At 37.2% G+C, this 24726-nt stretch overlaps 1 protein-coding gene across 5 annotated transcripts in view; it reads right to left on the bottom strand.

Annotated features, from left to right (window-relative positions):
• The window catches only part of LOC132405202 (gamma-aminobutyric acid receptor subunit beta-2), a 181805-nt gene that overhangs the window by 73919 nt on the left and 83160 nt on the right, over positions 1 to 24726 (bottom strand). For all 5 annotated transcript variants that reach the window (XM_059989891.1, XM_059989890.1, XM_059989892.1 and 2 more), the window contains exon 4: positions 2141 to 2361. In XM_059989891.1, coding sequence (XP_059845874.1) covers positions 2141 to 2361 — 221 coding nt within the window. The remainder of the gene's footprint in view (positions 1 to 2140; positions 2362 to 24726) is intronic.

Raw genomic sequence — 24726 nt, 5'->3', positions numbered from 1 at the left:
GATTGTGTTGAAGAAGCAGGAAGGCTGCAGAATGACTTGGACGGATTAGGAGAATGGACAAAGAAGTTGCAAATGGAAGTGTCGGAAAGCGTATGGTCATGAACTTTGGTAGAAGGAATAAAAGCATAAACTATTTTCTAAACAAGGAGAAAATTCTAAAACCTGACATGAAAAGGACTCGAGAGCCCTCATGCAATATCCTCTAAAGGTTAATTTGCAGGTTGAGCTGGTGGTAAGGACGGCAATTGCAATGTTAACATTCATTTCTAGAGAGTTAGAGTATAAAAGCAAAGATATTAATGCTGAAGCTTTATAAAGCACTGAAATATTGTCAGCAGTTTTAAACCCCTTATTTAAGAAAGGATGTGCTGACATTGGAGAGGGTTCAGAGGAGGTTCACGAGAATGATTCTGGGAATGAAAGGCTTATTGTATGAGGAGCGATTGGTGGCTCTGGGCTTTTGCTCGCTGGAATTTAGAAGAATGATGGGAGATCTCATTGAAACCCATTGAATTTTAAAAGGCCTGGATAGAGTGGTGGTGGACAGGATGTTTTCTATGGTGGGGGAGTCTTAAGACTAGAGGGTACAGCCTCAGAATAGAAGGACATCTATTTAAAACAGAGATGAGGAGGAACTTCTTTAACCAGAGAGTGGTGAATCTGTGGAATTTGTTGCCACAGGTGGGTGTGAAAGCCAGGTCATTGGGTGTATTTAAGGGGAACGTTGATAGGTTTTTGATTAGTCACGTAGTCAAAGGTTACAGGGGGAAGGCAGAAGAATGGGATTGAAAGGGAAATACATCAGCCATGATGAAATAGAGCAAATTTAATGGGGCAAATGGCCTAATTCTGCTCCTATGTCTTATTGTCTTGTTTTCTTATATGAGGCATGCACATGTTCAGCATTTGAAAGATGGACAGGACCTGTACATTAGATTATCAAAACTTCATATAGATGTAGGCCAAAGAAAAATACAATGCACCATCTACATGATGTTGCTAGTAGAGCAGCATAGGATCTCAAAATTGTGTTACTCTGCAGTATACCCTTGACTTCATTCTGGTTTACAGATGGCCTGTCTGGGTGGTTTCAAATATGGTCAAGCTGAGAGAAGCTAAGTTTCAGTCAGGCATAATAGCTTCCAAAGAGACTAAGAAATTTTCAATTTAGCTGTCAAATACCGTTGATATCCCATCATTGGATTGTTAGCATGACCCAACAAAAATAGAATTCTTTTTTTTACCAATAAGTATTTTAAAATTACTTTTCTGGAATTTTGGAAAATGTGTGAAATATCCATGCTGTAGTGCTCTATGAGTCTCCAAGAGTTGAATACGATCCAAAACAGCCATTGTGTGTCAATGACAAACAATCGTAACTCAGCTACAGCAAGTTTGGTATATATTATATCTTCTTGAGATGATACATAATTAGTATTTATGTACCCATTCAAGGAAGGAGGAAGAATATTTCACACAAATTCCTTTAATTGTCATAGTCCCTTCACAATGTTTTAAAATGGATTAACTTCACATCTTAAAAACAGCACTGTATTCCATTGTCATTTTAATCATCCTGATATAGCCAAGACAGACAATTTAACACCAACTAGTTCCAAACTATGGACAGTTCTGATCTATGTCTCATCCTTCATTGAGACTTTGAATGAAACTGATTACCTCCCTGGGGGCATATGCAGCAGAGGAGACTTTCATATTATCACACTAGTATGAATTCCAGCCTCAGGTACTGGACGAAATTAGTGCTTTGAATAAAGCAACCTTAAAAGAATTTGAATTAACAGAGCTGGATTGTACTGTATACATTGGTAATATTCCAGAAAAATATATAGAACTTTTATTGGAGAATACAATGCACCACAACAGAAGTGTCATATCATATTGTCCCTTCTGTTGACTTAGCATATGTTGGAAGTGTATTAAAGTGAAAACCATAGCTATGTTGATTAGCTTACAATCTGAAATCCAGGGCAATAAGTGCTACATTAGCAAGAAATACAATATTCACCACCTTAAAAATATTTATTCAGCAAGCTATCTAATACTGTAACTGAATTTGAAGAAAGGAATATTATCCCAATGCTGTTTAGTTCCATAAAACAGAAAAACTGGTACTAACCTGAGACCATATAAAACTGTGCCATCTGGGTGCAAACGTATCATTCGGTTCTTTACAGTGACACCATGCACAAAAGACTTTTTATCATTAAGAAAATATGTGTCAGGAACCCAGAGCTGATCAGCCACTCTGTTGTCCAATGTGAGATTCAAGGGTATTTCTGAATAGGAAAGCCGTTTGTCCCGCCAAGCCTGTTGGAAGTACATCGTCAAAGTATAATCCTAAAAAAATGAAAAATGGAAATTATGTTTGGTTAGAAGTACAAAACCCCTTTTATTGGACTCCAATATTTATTCCAAAATATCAAATTATTACTTGTGCTATTTAATCAATCAGGAAGTATTGCTGCTCATTCTTAATAATTTTGATTAATATTGCCATATGTCAAAAGAGATTTAGGTAAAAATATTTAAATAAACAATGACACATCATCATTTCTTTAACACGAGAAAATCTGCAGGTTCTGGAAATTCAAGCAACACACACACAAAAAGCTGGTGGAACGCAGCAGGCCAGGCAGCATCTATAGGAAGAAGTACAGTTGACGTTTCAGGCCAAGACCCTTCGTCAGGACGAACTGAAAGAAAAGACAGTAAGAGATCTCTTACCTCTTCCTAAAAATGCTGCCTGGCCTGCTGCATTCCACCAGCATTTTGCGTGTGTTGCTTATCATTCCTTTTATCTGGTGGTTAAATGTCTTCTATGAAATAAAAACTGTATTTAATTATTTCATTTGCTGTCATTTTATCAAAATATAACATTGAGTTGTGTTTTGACACTCTGGATTTTCCTTCAACCCATCTTTAACTTGTGTAAGATGAGTGGTCAGTGTCATAAAATAAACGTTTGTAGTTGAAATCTCAATGTTGTATCTTAAGTTCTTGATGAAGATGGAACCACAAATACATAAATGCAATACATTCAAACAGAATGTAATAATTATATTATTTACTTGTAGACAGTGATCCAGAACTCTACAGTAAGTACAGATATGACTTACAAAAGGCTATTTTAAGAGAAAGCAATTTCTATTGAAATTAGAAATGGAATTGGATGCTTGTCTGCTCCAGCAGGTTTGCAAGCCATGACTAGCTACAAGAAAAAGTCTAACATCATAAAGAGCTGTGATGCTTCACTCCCAGATGAGCTGATGAGCTTAATGCCTTTTATGCAAACTTTGAAAGAGAGAATAAAATTACATCTGTGCGAATCCCTGCAGCATCTGGTAACCTTGCGATCTCTCAGAGGTTGTCATCAGAACATCTTTCAAGAGGGCTGACCCTCACAAGGCGTCAGGCCCTGATAGTGTACCTGGTGGGGCAATGAAAAACTATGCCTACCATCTGGTAAGTATGTTCACGGACATCTTCAATCTCTTGCTGCTACAGTCAGAGATTCCCACCTGCTTCAAAAGGGTGACAATCATACGAGTGCCCAAGAAAAACAAGATGACCTGCTTCAATAACCATCACCAGATGCACTCACACCTACTGCGATGAACTGCATTGCGATGTTGGTCATTGCTAAAATTAATTCCTACCTGAGCAAGGACCTGGACTTATCCACAATAAGTCAAGCCGATGCAATCTCACTGGCTTTCCACTCAACATTGGAATATCAGGATAACAGCAATACCTATCTTAGGATGCTGTTATTGATTACAGCACAACATTCAACAGTATCATCTCCTCAGTCGTAATCAACAAGCTCCTAAACAAAGGCCTCTGCAACTGGATCCTTGACTCCCTCATCGGGAGATCAGTCTGTGTGGATCAGAAATAACATCTCCTTCTTGCTGACAATTAACTCTGGTGCACATCAAAAATGCCTGCTTAGCCCGCAGCTTTACTCTGTCTACACTCATGGCTGGCTAGGCACAGCTCAAACATCAATTTGCTGATAACAACTGTTGTTAAACAGAATCTCAGATGGTGACGAGGAGGGGTACAGGAGTGAAATATATCTGTTAAATGAGTGGTGTTGCAACAACAACCTTGCATTCAATGTCAGTAAGACCAAGGAATTGATTGTGGACTTCAGTAAGGGGAAGTCAAGGAAACACACACTAGTTCTCATCAAGGGATCAGCAATTTCAAATTCCTGGGTGTCAACATCTCTGAAGATCTATGAAGACCCAATATATTGATGCAATTACAAAGCAACTATACTTCATTAGGAGTTTGATGAGATTTTGTAAGTCGCTAAAGGTTCTATAGCAAATTGCTGCAAATGTACTGTGGAGTCATTCTAAATGGTTGCAGACAAGATGCTGAGCAATCAACAGCCAGAGATCCACTAATTGGATTTGATAACCAATATATAGTGCCTATAAAAGTATTTACTGCCCTTGGAAGTTTTTGTGTTTTCTTGTTTTACAACATTGAATCACATGGATTTAATTTGGCTTTTTTTGACACTGATCAATAGAAGACTCTTTCATGTCAAAGTGAAAACAGATCTCTACAAAGTGATCTAAAATAATTACAAATAAAAAGCGCAAAATAATTGATCGCATAAGTATTCACCCCCTTCAAATAAGTATTTAGTAAATGCATCTTTGGCAGCAATTGCAGCCTTCAGTTTGTGTGGATAGTTCTCTATCAGCTCTGCACATCTGGACACTGCAATTTTTCCCATTCTTCGTTACAAACTGCTCAAGCTCTGGTAGATTGCATGAGTGATCATGAGTGAACAGCCATTTTCTAGACCAGCCACAAATTCTCAATTGGACTGAGGTCTGGACTCTGATTTGGCCACTCCAGGACATTAATTAACTTTGTTGTTTTTAAGCTATTCCACTTCACTGCTTCATGGTGAGAACGGTGTATTTTTGATGATGTGCGGTGTTTGGCTTACGCCTGGGCTTGGCTTTTTCTTTGCTGCTTTCCCATAAAGCTGCAATTGGTGAAGCATCCAGGCAACAGTTCTATGCACAGTCTCTCCCATCTCAGCTACGAAAGCTTGTAACTCCTCAGGAGTTGTCATAGATCTCTTGGTGGCCCCCCTCACTAGTCCCCTTCTTGCACAGTCACTCAGTATTTGAGGATGGCCAACTCTAGTCAGACTTATGGCTATTCCATATTCTCCCCATTTCTTGATGATTGACTTAACTGTACTCCAAAGAATATTCAAGGACTTGGAATTTTTTTTGTATCCATCTCCTGACTTGTGCTTTTCAATAATGTTTTCGCTGAGTTGCTTGAAGTATTCTTTTGTCTTCATGGTGCAGTTTTGCCAGGATACTGACACAGCAGCAGTTGGACTTTCCAGATTCAGGTGTATTTTTACCACAATCAGTTGAAATACCTTGACCGAATACAGGTCTCCAAAAACAGACGTCCATTTAACTAATTATGTGACTTCTAGAACCAATTGGCTGCAACAGTGATGACTTGGTGTGTTATATTATAAGGGAGGGGTGGTGTGCGGGAATACTTATGCAATTATTTTGTGCTTTATATTTGCAATTAATTTAGATCACATTGTGATTCAATGCTGTAAAATACCAAAACATGAAAACTTTTTGGGGGGGGAGGGGCTGAATTCTTTTTGTAGGCACTTTATGTCCTCATATGCAACCCTGAGATTCATTTTCTTGTGGGCATACTCAATAAATTCAATAACCACAAATGAATCAATGAAAGACCACACAATCAAGTGGACAACCAGAATGCAAAAGACAACAAACTGTGCAAATACAAAAAGAAAAAATAAATAAATACATTAACAAACAAAACAAACAAATAAGCAAGTAAGCGAGAAATAAAGAATATGAGATGATGAGTCCTTGAAAGTGAGTTTACAGGTTATGGGAACAGTTTGTGATGGGCAAGTGAAATTAAGTGAAGTTATCCCCTCAGGTTCAACAGCCTAATAGTTGATGGGTAATAATTGTTCCTGAACCTGGTGATGTTAGTCCTGAGGCTTCTGCATTTTCTTCCTGATGGCAGCAATGAGAGGTGAGCATGATCTGAGTGGTAGGGGTTCCTTGAAGATGTGCTCAATGATGGGAGGGCTGTACCCATGATGGACTGGGCTGTATCCCCTATTTTTACTTTTTACTCACTTTAATAATACCAGGAGCCTTATTTGTTCAGCTGTATTTTTTGAATTTGACGTTATTTAAGTATTTTATGCACTTACATATCTTCTTGTGTATGCATGTCCTATGCATGAAAAACCCAGGTCAAATATTTGTAAGAATGCATTGTGGAAATAAAATACATATATTGATCAAAGTTTTGATAAGCATTTTGTGGTACACATTATGAGGCCAAGAAATTATCAAATGATTTCCAATTCTGAAGAACGGTCATTGATCAGAAATGTTAAAATAACTTCTCCCTTCATAGATGCTGCTGGATAATAATTCTTGATTAACCAACATCGGCATTATTGATAAACTGTTGACAAAGCTAAATGGTTAATAAGTTAACAGAACTGTTAAGAGAGAAAATAAGCAATGGAATATGCTCAGACAAAAGGTTTAATTCTTCAAGTTTACGTTAGCCTCATTATAACAATGCAAAAGTCCATAGACAGATGTGTCAAAGTGGGAATGTAATGGAGAAGTAAATTGTCGGGCAAATGTAAGTTGGGTTGTTGAATGCAGATTTTCACAAAGCAGTCAACTACTCTGTGTTTGTTTTGACCAGAGGACACCAAAAACTAGATTCAAAGAAGTGGAAGTGAATTGCTGCATCATAAAACCTACCTAATCAACCTACTGTAAGCAGCCAGTGGGATAGGCCGAAGTGTGCACCAATACATGGAATGACAATGTTGTGGCACATATTGCATGTTTCAAAATGGACAGGGAGGGAGAAAAAAAGAAGTGGGGAGTGTCATTGCTGATCAGGGTATCACAGCTACAGGTCTAGATAGGGCAGAATTTGTGAAGTAAGTCCAGAGGGATTCCTGGCTCAATATGTAGACAGACTAGAGGAGAGACCATTCTGGATCCGATGCTAGGGAATGAACCAGCACAACTGTCAGATCTCTCAGTAGGAAAGCATTTTGGAAATGGTGACCACAAATCCCTGACCTTTATCAAAGCCTTAGAGAAGGATAGGAGAAGACAATATCGGAAAGTATTTAACTGGGAAGGGGGAATTATGATGCTAATAGCCAGGAAATGGGGATGTAGATTGGGAATATTAGACTCAGGGAAATACACAACAGAAATTTGGAGATTGTTTAGGGAGCACTTCCGGTGTGTTCTGGGTAGGTTTGTCCCACTGTGGCTGGGAAAGGATGGTCGGGTGAAGGAACTATGATTGACAAGAGATGTGGGGAACATCTAATCAAGAGAAAGAAAGAAGCAAGGATAAAACAGGGCTCTAGAGAGTTACAAAGTAGCCAGGAAGGAACTGAAGAATAGAATTAGGAGAGCTAGAAGAAGCCATGAGAAGGTCTTGGTGAGTAGGATAGGGAAAACCACAAGGGCTTTTACACATGATTCAGTCTGAACTGGATCTATTCCAGAGAGATGATAAACATGTTGGTTAGAACCTGTTAGCTGGGCTGCACAGTCCATTAGCACCCAACCAGGTATGTTATCGGGCCCTGCGGATTTACAAATGGAATATACCCCAGGTTACTATGGGAAGTAAAGAAAGGGATTGCTACACTGTTGGCAAATAATCTTTGCATTCTCATTGGCCTTAGGAATAGTACCAAGCCACTGGAGGGTGGTAAATGTTATTCCTTTTTTCAAGAAAGGGAGCAAGGATTACCCTGGGAATCAGAAGCTAGTAAGTCTTATTTCACTAGTGGGTAAATTATTGAGACAATTCTTAGAAACAGGATTTATGAACATTTGGAGAAGAATGGTCGGATTAGAAATGGTTAATATAGCTTTGTCAGTGGCAGATCATGCCACATAGCCTGTTTGTGTTCTGTGATGATGTGATAAATCACATTGATGAAGGTAGAGCCCTGTGGTGTATACAGGTTTTAGTAAGGCATTTGAGAAGGCTCCCCATGGTAGTCATTTAGAAAGTCTGGGGTCACGGGATCCAAGGAAACCTAGCGGTGTGGATTCAGAATTGACTTGTCCATAGAAAGCAGAGGACAGTAGTAAAAGGAGTGTATTCTGCCTGGAGGTCAGTGACCAGTGGTGTTCTGCAGGATTCTGTTCTGGGACCCCTGCTCTTTGTGATTTTTATAAATGACTTGGATGAGGAAGTGGAAGGGTAGATTAGCAAGTTTGTAGATGACACACAGGTTGGTGGAGTTGTGTATAATCTGAAGGGTTGTTGTAGGTTGCAGCTTGACATTGACAATATACAGAATAGGGCTGAGAAGTGCAGATGGAGTTCAACCTAGAAAAGTGTGAAATGATTGGAAGGCTGAACTTGAGGACAGAATGTAGATTTAATAGCAGGATTCTTGGGAGTGTGGAGGAACAGAGAGGGGTCTTGGGGTCCACATTAATGGATCACATAAAGTCACTGTGCAAGCTTATAGGGTTATTTAGAAAGCTAATGGCATGTTGTCCTTCGTTATTCGGGGGATTGTGTTCAAGAGTCGCAAGGTAATGTTGCTAACTCAATAAAATTCTCATTAGACTACACTCCAAATATTGTGTTCAGTCTGGTCACCTCATGATGGAAAAGGTATGGAAGGTTTAGAGAAAAAAGGATAAGATTTACCAGGATGCTGCCTGGATTGGAGAGCATGTCAACCTTCCAAAGGGGTTGAAATCCATCTGTCGCTTTTTAGCCCAGTTCTGCATCCTATACATCATCTCATTGTAACCCTTGACAATCTTCTACACAATCTACAATACCATCAAATTTCAAGTCATCTGCAAACTTGTTAACCCATTCTTTCCACCTCCTCATCCAAGTCATTTATAAAAATGACAAAGAGCAGGGGTCTCAATAGAACCCTGCGGAACACCTCTAGTCACTGACCTCCAGGCAAAATATGCTCATCTACAAACACTCTTGGCCTTCAATAGCAAGCCAGTTCTGAATCTACACAGCCAAGCTTCTCTGGATCCCATGTGTCCTAACTTTCTGAATGAACCTACCATGGGGAATCTTCTCAAATGCCTTACTAAAATCCATATACACCATATCCAGTGCTCTACCTTCACCGATGTATTTTGTCACATCCTCAAACAATAAAATCAGGCATCTCACAAAGGTGACTATCTCTAATGCTCCAAATGCTCATAAATCCTGTCTCTAAGAATCTTCTCCAATAATGTGTCCACCACTTAAGTATGACTCACTGATCTATAATTCCTAGAGTTATCTCTTCACCCTTTCTTGAACAAAGGAATAACATCTGCCATGCTCCAATCATCTGATACTACTCCTGTGACCAGTGAAGATATAAAGGTCATTGTCAAAGGCACAGCAATCTCTTTTCTCATTTTCCATAGTAACCAGGGATATATCCCATCTGGCACCATGAATTTATTTATCTGAGTATTTTTCAAAAGTTCTCGCACATCCTGTTTCTTAACATTAAAATGTTCTGGCATATCAGCTTGTATTATGCTGTTCTCACAAATATCAAGGTCTCTCTCATTGCCAAACTCTGAAGTAAGGTACTCATTGAATACTTTTCCTACATCCTCCAACTCTAGGCATACCTTGCTCTCCGATAACAGATCAGCTCTAGTCATCATCACATTCTTCATACACCTCTGCTCCTAGCTGCTCATCCTACTGATCAATGATCAATGATCAATGAACTACTAGTTCAAATTCCCCCAATCAGTTCCCATACATGAACTATCTGCCACAAAACAATGAACCCCACCTTCCAACTCATTATTTTAAGCCTCCTTTTACAATATTCCAATACTCCATACAGACCACAATCTTAAGTTTACTGCTTTTTCCATGATTCTATGAACATAAATGTTTGCCTGGCTCTTTCTTTAATCTATTTGCATCCTAATTGAAATGCTCCTCGAATACACTTTGCATACAAATAGATCTAGTTAACAAATTCAGACGCTTTTACACTGTAGACCTTCCTAGCAGCACATTGATGAGACACTAATTAAACTGGATAGATGAATACTGGCCAAAACACAGGAAAATTTCATTGGCCCTTATTTCAAGTGAGTCATAAACCTCGACATCACCTCACACTGGATCCCAATTTTCATTCCTTTATCTGCACTGAAGCTTTCACATAGATCCTAGACTAGACTAACAGAAAATGGTGACAATAGATATAGTTATGAATAATTCAAACACTTTCAAATACACCAGCACACCAACAAGAACAAACCCACTAAATACTCAACCACAAGGAAATCTGCAGGTGTTGGAAATTCAAGCAACCCCCTTCCCCCCCACCACCCTTTTCTGCTCCCCGCAGGGATCGCTTCCTACACAACTCCCTTGTCCCAACCCTTCCCACCGATCTCCCTCCTGGCACTTATCCTTGTAAGCAGAACAAGTGCTACACCTGCCCTTACACTTCCTCCCTCACCACCATTCAGGGCCCCAGACAGTCCTTCCAGGTGAGGCGACACTTCACGTTTGAGTTGGCTGGTGTGGTATACTGCGTCCGGTACTCCCGGTGCAGCCTTTTATAAATTGGTGAGACCCGACGCAGACTGGGAGACCATTTCGCTGAACACCTACGCTCTGTTCGCCAGAGAAAGCAGGATCACCCAGTTGCCACATATTTTAAGTCCACGTCCCATTCCAATTCTGATATGTCTATCTATGGCCTCCTCTACCGTCAAGATGAAGCCACACACAGGTTGGAGGAACAACACCTTATATTTCATCTGCGTTGCCTCCAACCTGATGGCATGAACATTGATTTCTCTAACCTCCATTAATGCCCCTCCTCCCCTTCTTACCCCAACCCTGATTTGTTTATTTCTCCCCCCTCTTTTTTTCTCTCTCTCTCTGCCCATCGCTCTTTGTCTGTTCTCCATCTCCCTCTGGTGCTCCTCTACCCCTTTCTTTCTCCCTAGGCTTCCTGTCCCATGATCCTTTCCCTTCTCCAGCTCTGTATCCCTTTTGCCAATCATCCTTCCAGCTCTTAGCTTCACCACCACCCCCCCCCCCCGTCTTCTCCTATCATTTTGGATTTCCCCCTTCCCCTCCTACTTTCAAATCTCTTACTATCTTTTCTTTCATTTAGTCCTGACGAAGAGTCTCGGCCTGAAACGCTGACAGTGCTTCTTCCCATATGTGTTGCCTGGCCTGCTGCGTTCCACCAGCATTTTGTGTGTGTCCACTAAATACTTCCATTTAGACTGCTCTTTAATTATGGCATTGAACATCCTAAGGTACGTCACAGGAATACTATCAGAGAAAAATCAAGACAAATACCCATGATAGTCAAAGAAGTGAGGAATGAAACAACTGGGGACAGGCTCAAGAAGCTGAATGAGGGGGCGTCACGTAATGATGTAGGGTCGAGACGTTGGGAATCCAGCTCCCTCGTAAAAAGTAATGAAATAGGGTTTAAATGAAGAAGAGCTAACAAATATCTATTAGAAACTATTTATAAGCAACTCAGGATTATCTTTTGATATGGCTCCTAAACTGAAACAGAAGAAAGCTACTACTTCGAAGACTGCGCAAATCGGCGGGGAAAAAGGCTTAACCGTCTTGGCGAAGCCTCGGACTCAAGTTGGATCTCCTCCCGGTGAAGTGCATGGCACTTCTGATGATGCAGGACAGGAAGTTGTAGCAATGTCGGCGGTCTCTAAGAAGAAACGGCAAGAACAATGCATGCTCGAAAGTATGCATGAACAGACATTAACAAAACTACAAATCCCAACTACGGCTGGAAGTGAAATTGGAAGTGGATCGGAAGTAGAAACAGACTCTTTGGGAAATTCAGAGGAAGAAGAAGAGGAAAAGATGGAAGAGATTAAAGGAGACATAAAAGATATCCTGATATATATGATGAATGAATTAAAAGCTATAAGAACAGATATAAGAAGGATGCAGAATACACTTGATAATGTGGTGGAAAAACAAAAGAAGATGAATAATAAAGTTAAAGAGATGGAAGTAAAAGTGGAAGAAAACTCTGAAAGAATAGATAAGACAGAAGACAATAATCTTGCCTGGACAATAGAAAGAAAACGGATGTTGGAAAAAATGGATGCGCTTGAGAACTCTAGTAGACAAAATAATATTAAAATTGTTGGTCTTATGGAAGGTACACAGGTAGAAAATCCAATAAAATGCTTTCAAGAATGGATTCCGAAAATTTTGGAAATGAAAGAAGGAAGTCAAGTAATTGAAATTGAAAGAGCACACAGAGCTTTAAGACCAAAACCTTAACAAGATCAAAATCCAAGATCAATTTTAATAAAATGCTTAAGGTACCAAGATAAAGAAATGATCTTGAAGGCAGCTACTCAAGGTGCTAAAAAGAGAAATGGGCCATTGATAATAGAAGGGAAAAGAGTTTTTTTTTATCCAGACATAAGTTACGATCTTCTGAAGAGGTGGAAGGAATTTAATCCAGTGAAAAAATATTTATGGGAAAAGGGCTATAAATTTTTATTGAGCTACCCAGCAAAATTGATAATTTTCCTGGATAACGAAGAAAGAAGTTTTTTCGTTGATTACCGGAAAGTGGAGAAATTTGTACAAGAATTACCTGATGTCCATGAAGAGGAGTAAAGAATTATATAAATGAAATGGACTAATGATGAAGACTGAAACAAGGTTGGACTTGATGGACATTTATAAGGAAAATAAAATAGTCCAGGAGTATTAATTGGGAGTAGAGACATTAATTATTTTCTTTTTTTTCTTCACTAATATATTTTCTTTTTTTTTGCGGGGGAGCTAGAGGAGCTCCTGATCGATGGCTGTGAGTTTCACGTGTACAATCATGGCGATTGCCATGACCCGTAAAATGGGGGGGGGGTAATGTAATGTTCTTTTTATTCGCAACATTAGTGGGGGGGTATTTTGTTTTTTTTTCTTATACATTAGTTATCTTTCTTCTATTTTTCTTCTTTTTTGCCTGGATGGTTGGGGAGAGACTCATAGTAACATGGAGAATTTTAAAGAGTTCCCAAGGTATTATAAATGATTAATTTACTTAATTTTTAAAGTTTTAATGTTAATGAAATTAATGGACCTGTGAAAAGAAAAAGAGTTTTAACATATATTAAGAAAATGAAAGGAGATATAGCTTTTTTTTTACAAGAAACACATTTAACAGAAACAGAACATAAGAAATTAAAGAGAGATTGGGTTGGAAATGTCATTGCAGCCTCATTTAATTCAAAATTGAGAGGAGTTGCAATTTTGGTTAATAAATCTTTAAAAATTAAAATACAAAATGTAATAATTGATTTTGGGGGGAGATATGTGACATTTTTTCAGTGTCAAATTTTTTCAGAATTATGGACTTTTATGAACATTTATGCACCAAATGAAAATGATGCAAAATTCATACAAAAAGTTTTTTTGAACTTGGTTGATGCACATGATAAAATATTAATAGGTGGAGATTTTAATTTTTGTTTAGATCCAGTTTTGGATAGGTCAACTGAAGTTGCTACAAAATCAAAAGTAACAAAACTAACTATCATTAATGAAAGATTTAAACCTGATTGATATATGGAGAAAAATTAATCCGAAAGAGATTATTCATTTTATTCAAATAGACATAAAACTTACTCAAGGATTGATTTTTTTATTATCAAAAATATTCAAGACAGAGTGAAAAGTGTGGAATATAAAGCAAGAATACTGTCAGATCATTCCCCCTTGATAATGACAATGATAATGATGGATAAGGAGGAATCGATTTATAGATGGAGTTTAATTCAATTCTATTAAAACATCAAGATTTTTGTGACTTTATGATAAAACAAATCCAATTTTTTTATACAAATCTACATTCAGTTGAGGATAAAATTGTATTATGGGAAGCGATGAAAGCATATTTAAGGGGTCAGATTATAAGTTATACATCTAAAATTAAGAAGGAATACGCAGCAGAAATAGATCAATTGGAAAAAGATATCAAAGTTAGAAGAAGAATCTCAGAGATATATGACAGAAGAAAAATGAAGACAACTTGTTAATAAAAAACTACAATATAATACACTCCAGACATATTGTACAGAAAAAGTAATTATGAGAACTAAACAGAAATATTACGAATTAGGTGAAAGATCACATAAAATTCTTGCTTGGCAGTTGAAAACAGAACAGGTTTCTAAAACAATAAATGCAATTAGAACAAGTGTAAATAAGGTTACTTATAAGCCTTTAGAAATTAATGAAACTTTAAAAAATTTTTAAACTGAACTATATCAATCAGAATCACAAAATAAGATTGCTGAGATAGATAATTTTTTATCAGAAATAACCCTTCCAAAATTAAATTTGGAAGAACAGAAAGGATTAGATATGCCCTTTACATTAAAAGAGGTTGAAGAAGCTTTAGGATCACTTCAGAGTAATAAATCCCCAGGAGAAGATGGTTTTCCTCCTGAGTTTTATAAAAAATTTAAAGATTTATTAATTCCTCCTTTATGGAATTAATATACCAAGTGGAAAGAATGCATAAACTCCCACATTCTTTTTTAACAGCAATCATAACTGTATTGCCAAAAAAAGATAGAGATCCTTTAAGACCAACATCATATAGGCCTATTTCTTTGTTGAATACAGATTATAAAATACTAGCAAAAATCTTATCTAATAGAATATCTAAATATTTACCAAAATTAATACATATAGATCAAACAGGTTTTATTAAAAATAGACAATCAATGGATAATATAATCTGGTTACTTAATATAATTCATTTGGCACAAAAAAGAGAGGAAATGAGTGTGGCAGTTGCTTTGGATGCAAAAAAAGCATTTGATAGATTGGAATGGGATTTTTTTATTTAAGATATTGGAAAAATATGAGTTAGGAAAATCTTCTATACAATGGATTAAAACTTTAAATACTAATCCTCAAGCTAAAGTAGTTAAAAATGGTCAGATTTCAACACCATTTTGCTTAACAAGGTCAACTAGACAAGGCTGCCCATTATCACCTGCTTTATTTGTATTGGCAATAGAACCATTAGCTGAATTAATTAGAACAGATTCAGATATTGGGGGCTTTAGAGTTAATCAAGAAGAATATAAGATTAATTTATTTGCTGATGATGTTTTGATTTATTTAACAAACCCATTGCAATCCTTGCAAAGATTATCTTTTAGATAGGAAGAATATGGGAAAGTATCAGGCTATAAAGTAAATTGGGATAAAAGTGAAATTTTACCCCTTACTAAAGGAAATTATAATCAATGTCGATTAGCAACTCAATTTCGATCGTCAATAAATGGGATAAAATATTTAGGTATTAGAGTTGATAATGATGTAAAAAATCTATATAAACAAAATGATTTGCCATTATTAAAAAAAATAAAAGAGGATCTTGATAAATGGATGATGTTACCAATAACATTAATAGGTAGAGTTAATGCTGTAGAAATGAATATATTTCCTAGATTGCAATATTTATTTCAAACTTTACCAATACAATTACCTCAGAAGTATTTTCAAGAACTGAATAAATATGTAAGGAAATTTCTTTGGAAAGGAAAGATGTCAAGAATATCACTGGAAAAATTGACATGTAAATTTGATTTAGGAGGGTTACAACTTCCAAATTTTAAGAATTATTATAAAGCAAATCAACTTAGATTTATTGCATCTTTTTTTGATGAAGAAAAACCGGCATGGATTAGAATAGAATTAGATAAGATAGGAGAAAATATACCAGAAGATTTTATATATAAATGGGAATCCAAATGGATACGGGAAAAAAAAAGAATCTCCTATATTAAGACACTTGATTGATTTATGGAATAAGGTAAATATGGACGATGAGATAAAGAAATCTTTATTAGCAAAAAGAACTTTAATTCAAAATAGGCTTATTCCTTTTACAATGGATAATAAACTTTTACATAATTGGTTCCAAAAGTGGATTAAATATATAGGTGATTGTTTTGAAGTAGGTATATTGATGTCGTTTGATCAATTAAAAAATAAATATCAAATATCAAATAACACTCTTTTCTGTTATTTTCAATTAAAAGCCTATTTATGAGAAAAGCTGGGACAAACAATGTAGATGCCAAAACCTAGTGAAATAGAAATATTAATTCAGAAAGGAAACATTAAAAAATTTACATCTTGTATGTATAATTTGATTCAAAAGCACACAATTAAATTAGGAATTCATAAATCAAGACAAAAATGGGAATCTGATCTGAATGTTAAAATTGATGGAAAAAACTGGTCAAGATTATGTTCTGATAGTATGAGAAATACAATAAATGTTCAACTTAGATTAATACAATATAATTTTTTACATCAATGATATATAACACCACAGAAAATAAATAGATTAAATTCAAATATGTCTGACCAATGTTTTCCATGTAATCAAGAAATTGGTACTTTTTAACATTCTACTTGGTCTTGTTTTAAAATTCAACCATTTTGGATAAATTTAAGACTTTTATTGGAACAGATTATTTATTAGGAGACATTGAAGGGACAATACCGAAACTTAAATTGAATAAGTATCAGAAATAACTTATAAAAATTGCATTGGCAGCAGCCAAAAAAGTTATCGCAGTTACTTGGAAATCTGATTTATATTTAACTATGGATCGTTGGATAGTTGTATTCCACTTGAAAAAATTACGTATAATCTAAGAAATGAATATGATATATTTTTGAAAATTTGTTTCCCATACTTACAAAAGATAGGATTAAATACATAGGTCCTTTGAAGATAAAATTATAGTAACTGGGGAAAGTAAAAATAAATATCAAAATTATTTTGAACTCCATGGAGCATGTGGGGATCCTCCGATATCCAGGCAATCTTTCTCTTCTTTCCTTTTTTTCTTTCTTTAGATACGGGTTAAGGGGGGGGGGAGGGTTAAGGGGAGGGGGGAGGGTTAATATTATTTTTCTTACTATTTTATCATCACATTTATTGTTTGTAATTTCTAAAATTTAATAAATAAATAATATTTTAAAAGAGAAGCTGAATGATAGTCTTTTATGTTGTTAACGTATAATGAGCTTGTGGTGAGGTAAAGTTAGGTGTCAACAACAAATTTCTGAGGAACAGCATGCACATAAAAGGGGATAACAAACAGATCTCGACTAACACTAGACGTAGCAAGTTAGGGCAGGAAGGGAGATTTATATGACTACACATAAGGAACATGCTCTGAGGAAGCTACAACTTGAGAGCTGTAACATTAAGGATTAGAAACAGATAAAAACATAAAAGAACCTGTGAAAAGAGAAAGAGAGTTAACATTTCACATCTGATTAGGGGCTTCAACCTGAAATACTGACTCTATTTCTCTTTCCTTACATGCTGCTTAATTTACTGATTGCTCCCAGCATTTTTCATTTCATTTCAGATTTCCAACAACCATGGTTCTTTTTTTGGTCTTCGATATGCTTAAGGACTTTGAAGAGGAAAGGAAGGTTGGCAGTGTAAAAGGGAGGTCGAAGGTAGGGAAGTGCTATATACTGTAAGGACTGATATTCCAAAAATCTATAATTTTCAGTAGCTAACAAAAAATATATACTGAAGTATAGACAAAGGGAGAAGAGACAAAGGAAGTGGTCTCTTAAATTAAAGTTCAATTGAAAATTGATTTACCTTATAAACAGATATTTGTTAAAGAATGTTTAAATTGAAAGTCAAAAGCAATAAGCTAATCAAAAACTTTGAAACATAATACTTGCTGTGCAAATTCATCTGCTAAATGTAATTGATTGATCCCAAATAATCCAGGTGCTTGAAAAATTTGAAAAAATGTGATTGGTTGATCTGTTTACTCTGTAGAAAAAATTGATAGATTAAATAGTGTGCACACTGGGAAATAGAACTGCAGCAGAAACAGTACGCATTCACCAGTTTTTCAAACTGTTAGGAATATTAGAGATTACTATAGTAGATTTTTACTCTACTGTGAACACTTTCAAGTGAACACTGTCAAGAGTGTTTCATTCTCCAATTCCATTATTTACAACAAGTAAATGCATTAGATAAGAATATTTATTTCTTCTTTCTTACATGTTTCACAGCATGCAAAACATTAGTCTGTACTCTTGTTCACAATCATGTTCAGTCAGATGTACTATATAGATCATCCATTTTAGCTTCTGCCTGATGTTCTCCAACACTTAAGGTGTCAGACTTCAGCCAATTTAATTCTCTTCAAAAACATCAAGAAATTGCTAGGCACACTGAATCCTAAAAAGACACTGACACAAGATAACATCTGATCTATAGCATTGAAGATTTGTGATCAGTATTGTTCTAGGTTGGCTTCCACATAACAACATAGAAATATGCTCAGGGAAGACATGTTCATAAAAAGTTGGATTAATCCAATCCGTCTAATTAATGACAAATCAGCATACTCAGAATCATTTGCAATGTGATGGAAGATGTCACCAACAATGCTATCACATTGAATTATTTAGCAATAACCTGTGCTTCAATGCCAGCTTCAGTTACGTCAGGACCACTCGTCACATTCTTTGTCTAAATGAAAGAGATGAATTCCAGAGGCAGGGTCAGAATAGCAGCCCTTGACAAAAAAAAAAAATCAGCATTTGACATAAATCCCTGCTAAAACTGAAGTCAAATGAAAAATTTCTAATAATTGAAATCATATTTCATACAAAACAGGATCACTGGACTTGTTCAAATGCAATATAGCTCAGCCCCAGAATATTCTCAGGATAGTGAACTAGGTGCAATAATCTTTAGATCCTTCACTTCTAAGCTTCCTATCATAAACTCAGAAGTGAAAATGTTAAATGATGATTACACGTTTATTTCTATTTACAACTCCTCGGCAAAGGAAACAATCCACACTTGCACTCAGCTAGACCTAGACAAATTGTCAGCAAGAGTTCATAAATGGTAATATATCGTAAAAGTGCCAAACAGATTATATCAATGTTTACCATTCACTGGCCTCCAGACCCTACTGTCAGCATCCTGAGTTTACTATTGACCAGAAACTCACTGGACCCATCACTTAAATACAATGGCGACAAAAGGAGATCAGAAGCTGAATATTATGTAGCAAATGACATTCGAAAGTCTTTCCATCATCAACAAAGTACAAGCCAAAAATATAATTGACGACCCTCCACTTGCCTCACTGAGTGAAGCTTCAACATCTCTCACCAAGTTCACACCATCCAGGAAAAGTAGTTTGCTTGCAATACACACAATGCTAGAGTAACTCAACAGGTCCTGAGTTGTATGTGTTGCACTGGATTTCCAGCATCTGCAGAATCTCTTGTGTTTAAAGTAATCTGCTTAGTTGGTAGTGCACAAACTAAAGTGAACACTCTTTCCTTTCACCACCAGTACACAGGAGTTGCAGCACGGATAATCTACAAACTTCACTGCCATTACTACACTGCAGCTACTCTGACCTCACCTCCCAAACAAGTGAATTCTACAGCTAAAACATAAATTTTTAAAAAGTGAAGAATGAAAAGGTCTAGAAATAATTTCTGGTTGTGTTTTATGGAGATTAATTGCAAATATATTTGCTTTAATAGATTTGCAAAGAAAAGAAGTAATTGTTATTCAATAACTGTGGAAAATATCCCACCAGCAAAATAACCCCACTCAAGAAGTGACAATATAGCATACAGTAAGGAAAGAGAGGCTCTGAATGTTCCTATCAATGATACTACACCCCAAGAATTTTCATTGCATTTGGTACAGGTAGGGAATATCAAGCACTTTGCTGAGCAACATCCTCCTTCAGCTTAACAATAAATGTTGAATGACATTTAGAAGAAGCACTGAGGATAGCAAAGAAATAGAATGTATTCATCAACAAGAGTAGCATGGTAACACAATGAGTGGCTTGAGTCCAATTTCAGACTGGGTTCAGTGGCAACTGGTAGAAATCAACAAATAATGTGTGGTCATCACTTATCTACCTGATACAAATTAATCATTCCATGATAGTATTTGCTCAGTATTTGTGCAGAAAAAAATCCAGACCTTACTATTTTCACTGTGTTTTGTTTCATTACCATGGTTCCAAATGGGACAGATACAGACCAGACCTTGCATTTCAAAACTACGCATATATAAGGCACCAGTAGTTATCAACAGCAGCACAATTAATTGCACTCCAACACACCTTTATGCTTAAGCATATCTCTTACTCTTAGTACTAACGATCTAGGTCAACCTAGGCTCAATAAACAACTAAAAGCATCTGCAGGATCATCTTCAAGGATACCAAAATAAAATAAAAATTGAACTGAACTCCTTCATAAACTTAGATACCTGCCAATAAACAAAAACATGCAACAGACAAAGCTAAGATGCACAACATGCTGGAGAAACTCAGCAGGTCAGGCAGCATCCGTGGAAACGAACAGTCAACGTTTTGGGCTGAGAACCTTCATTAGGACGCTGAAATGTTGACTGTTTGTTTCCATGGATGCTGTCCGACCTGCTGAGTTCCTCTAGCATGTTGTGTGTGTTGCTTTGACCCCAGCATCTGCAGAATAGTTTGTGTAGACAAAGCTAAGAGATCCCGAAGATCAATAGATCAGATCTCTGAAATCCAGCCACAACACAGCATGAATGATAGTGAGCAGTAATAAGAGGAGTGTTAGGGGTCACCCTAATTTGGAAAGGGGTCCAGAAGAGACCCTATGAACTGTGCTGTCATTAAGAGAGAGAGAGGGAGGCGCCCAGTGCAATGAGAGACAGAGAGGCAAAAACTCCTCGAAAGAATGATGTTATGGTTCCTCTGCTGATTATTTACCTTTCTCTGAGGTCTCTTGCCTGCTTATAGAGAGTCTGCAGAAAGTGGTGGGTGGAGCAGGTTGATGGACAGCTGGTGTCCAACATGTGGAGATAAAAACCAGATCCACTGTTACACAGACAGACACATGGGGACACACCACGAGACACACACAGTATTGGATACTGAAGAAGCTTTGTGCACCCACATGTGATGGTGGGTCTTGTTGGATTGATTCGGGGAAATCGATCAGTGGCTCACAGTGTGAAAAGGTGCGACCGGTGGGGAATTATTTGTGTGTCCACCCTTGCCTGGGTGATAATTCCACCACTGAAGAATGGTTGTATGTTACATGGTCATAGTCAGTGACTACAACAGGATTTCGGAAGACAACGGGAAGATCGATGGCAACAGGTCATCTCTCATCTCTCTCTCTTCAACGTTACTCAACTAAATACCATGAACTGAACTGAACTCTCTATATTATCGTAAGACTGTACCCATTTACCCCTAGGTTTGAAAGAACCTAGTTTTATTCCTATTTCTATATATATCATTGCTAACCTGTTCAATATATTTGCATTTATCTTACTGTATTGCTTAGTTACTAATAAACACTATTAGTTTATAGCAATACCAGACTCCAGAGTGTTTTCCATTTCTGCTGGTTCTTTACCCAGTCAAGGGGTACGTGACAGGAGGAACAACATGTATTCTGAACAAGGACAGAGGTCTACATGAGTATCAAAGGCTGAAACAGTCAATACATAAATATATAAAAGATATATATATACACACACACACACACACACACACACACACACACACACACACACACACACACATATATATATATAGTTGTTATGGAATTCACACAAACAGCCATAGGCAAAAGCATCCTCACAAAATCATTCAGAGACTTCCCCAACCAGAAGCCCTGGATGAACCACAATCTACTGAGGGCCAGATCAGCAGCATTCATGTCTGGTGACGAAGTAAACTACAAGAGGTCCAGGTACGATTTCCAGAAAGGCATCTCATGTACAAATTGGCAATTCCAGACTAAACAAATTACTGAACAATTATCAAGAGCTGGGGCAGGGCTTGAATGTTATTACCTCTTACAAAGTGAAACCAAGTATCAATAGTGACAATAAAGATTCACATGCAGATGTGCTCAATAACATCCATACAAGCTTTGACAATGAAAACATATCAACAACCTTCATGAATTCCCACAGCCCCTGATGAACCTGTGACTTCAGTCTCTAAGGCTAATGTGAGATCATCCTTCAGGAGAATGAACTCATGAAAAGCATCTGGCCCAAACGGGGTATCTGGTTGAGTACTAAAGACCTGTGCTGATCAACTGGCTGGAGTGTTCACCAATATCTTCAACATCTCGCTTCTGCAGTCTGAGGTACCCAACTGCTTCAAGCAGATTTAAAGGATACCAGTACCTAAGAAGAATGTGGTAACCTGCCACAATGACCATCATCCAGTGGCACTTACATCCACTGTGATGAAATGCTTTGAGAGATCGGTGATGAAATATATCACCTCCTGCCTGAGAAACAACTTGGATCCACTCCAATTTGCTTCATGGTGCAACCAATCAACAGTCGATGCCATCTCATTTGCTCTTCATTCAACCCTGAAATGTCTGGACAGCAAAGGTGCATACATCAGGGTGCTCTTCATTGACTACAGCTCAACATCCAATTTCATCATTCCGTGAAAACTAATTAATAAGCTTCAAGACTTTGACCTCAACACCTCCTTATGCAATTGCTTCCTCGATTTCTTCACTTGCAGATCACAGACTTTTTGGATTGGCAACAACATCTCCTCCACAATCTTCATCACCACAGTTGCACCACGAGGCTATGTGCTTAACCGCCTTCTCTACTCGTTTTATACTTATGACTGAAAAGCTCAGAGCACTAGTGCCATATTTAAGTTTACTGACAACACCACTATCATTGGCTAAATCAAAGAAGCTGATGAATCAGCATATAGGAAGGAGATTGAAAATCTGGCTGTGTGGTGCCACAACTTCTCACTCAATGCCAACAAGACCAAGGAGGTAATTGTTGTCTTCAGGAAGAGGGAACCAGAGGCCTTGAGGCAGCTATCATCAGGGCATCAAAGGTGGAGAGGATCAGCAGCTTTAAATTTATTGGTGTTATCATTTCAGAGGATCTGTACTGGATACAGCATGGAAATGCCATTAAGTAGAGAGCACACAGTGCCTCTTCTTCCTTGGGAGTTTGCGAAGATTCAACGTGACATCTAAAACTTTTATTAACTTCTATAGACATATGATGGAGAGTATATTGACTGGTTGCATCATGGCCTGGTATGGAAAGACCAATGACCTCTCTCTCAAATGTACTATTCCTTCTGTGTACTCTCATTCTACGTTAGTGTTTTCTGACCATCATTAAAATGATTTTTTTTTGTCTGATATGAAAAGACCAATCCCCTTGACAAAAAAAAACTACAAAAAGTAATGGATATAGCCCAGTCCGTCACAGGTAAAGCCTTCCCCACTATTGCAGACATCTACATGGAGCACTGTCATAGGAAAATAGCATCCATTATCAAAGAACCCCATCCAGGCCATCTGCCCTTCTCACTGCTGCCATCTGGAAGAAGGTACAGGAGCCTCAAGACCCCCACTACCAGATTCAGGAACAGTTATTACTTTTCAATCATCAGACTTTTGAACCAGAGGGGATAACTTCATTCAACTTCACTCGCCCCAACACAGAACTGTTCCCACAACCTATGGACTCACTTTCAAACACTCTTAATCTGATGCTCTTGGTACTCATTGCTTATTTATCATTTATTATTTTTTCTCATTTGTATTTGTACAATTTGTTATCTTTTGCACATTGGTTGTCTGTCTCTCCTGATGGTGAAGTCTTTCATTGATTTTATTGTGTTTCTTGGATTTACTGTACATACACAATTACATGGCTGCCCTAATTAGCTGATATTTCATTCAAATAGTTAAAACAAGCACATTATGAATTTAAGTCGAAAACAGAACAAATTAGAACACTACCAATAGCACTGCAGTACTAGAAAACTATTAGTTCCTAATAGGTAATGACGGAGGAATTCATCCAGTGTATGCAATGAACAAAATCAGTGCAGATACCTAGAGCAGATAATGGACTGCCTTCATACAATGCTATCAATGATTGCATCTTCCAAATATTCATTTTCATTGTAGCATTCAAGATGAATGTCCATAGATATCTTCAAGATACCTTCTTTGCCATTCCTAACTTGCCTGCTATTGGAAAACCAATGCCTTCGAGTGGAAGATCCTATAAAAGATAGTAGATTCAGCCCAGCACATCACAGATAAAACCCTTTCAACCTCTGAGCATGTCTACATGAAACTTTGTGGTATAAAAGTATAGCATCCATCATCAAAGGTCCTCACCACCCAGGCAATGCTCTTTTCTCACTGCTGCCATCCGGTAGAAAATACAGGTGCCTCAGGACTCATACCACCAGGTTCAAGAACAGTTACTATCACTCAGATATCAGGCTCTTGAAAAAAGGGGATAGCTACACTCATTTAAGGACTCTGTTATATTGTTATTTCATGCTCATTACTTATTGCTCTTTATTTATATCACATTTGTAGTTTGTTTACAGTTCCTGATGTTCACAGTTTACAGTTACTGTTTTATAGATTTGCTATGTATGCTTGCAGAAAAAGAATCTCAGGGTTGCATGTGGTGATATGTATGCACTCCAA

This window comes from Hypanus sabinus, chromosome 15, assembly GCF_030144855.1.
Source record: "Hypanus sabinus isolate sHypSab1 chromosome 15, sHypSab1.hap1, whole genome shotgun sequence".
Classification (NCBI taxonomy): Eukaryota; Metazoa; Chordata; class Chondrichthyes; order Myliobatiformes; family Dasyatidae; genus Hypanus; species Hypanus sabinus.
This window is presented reverse-complemented; position numbering and strand designations above follow the sequence as displayed.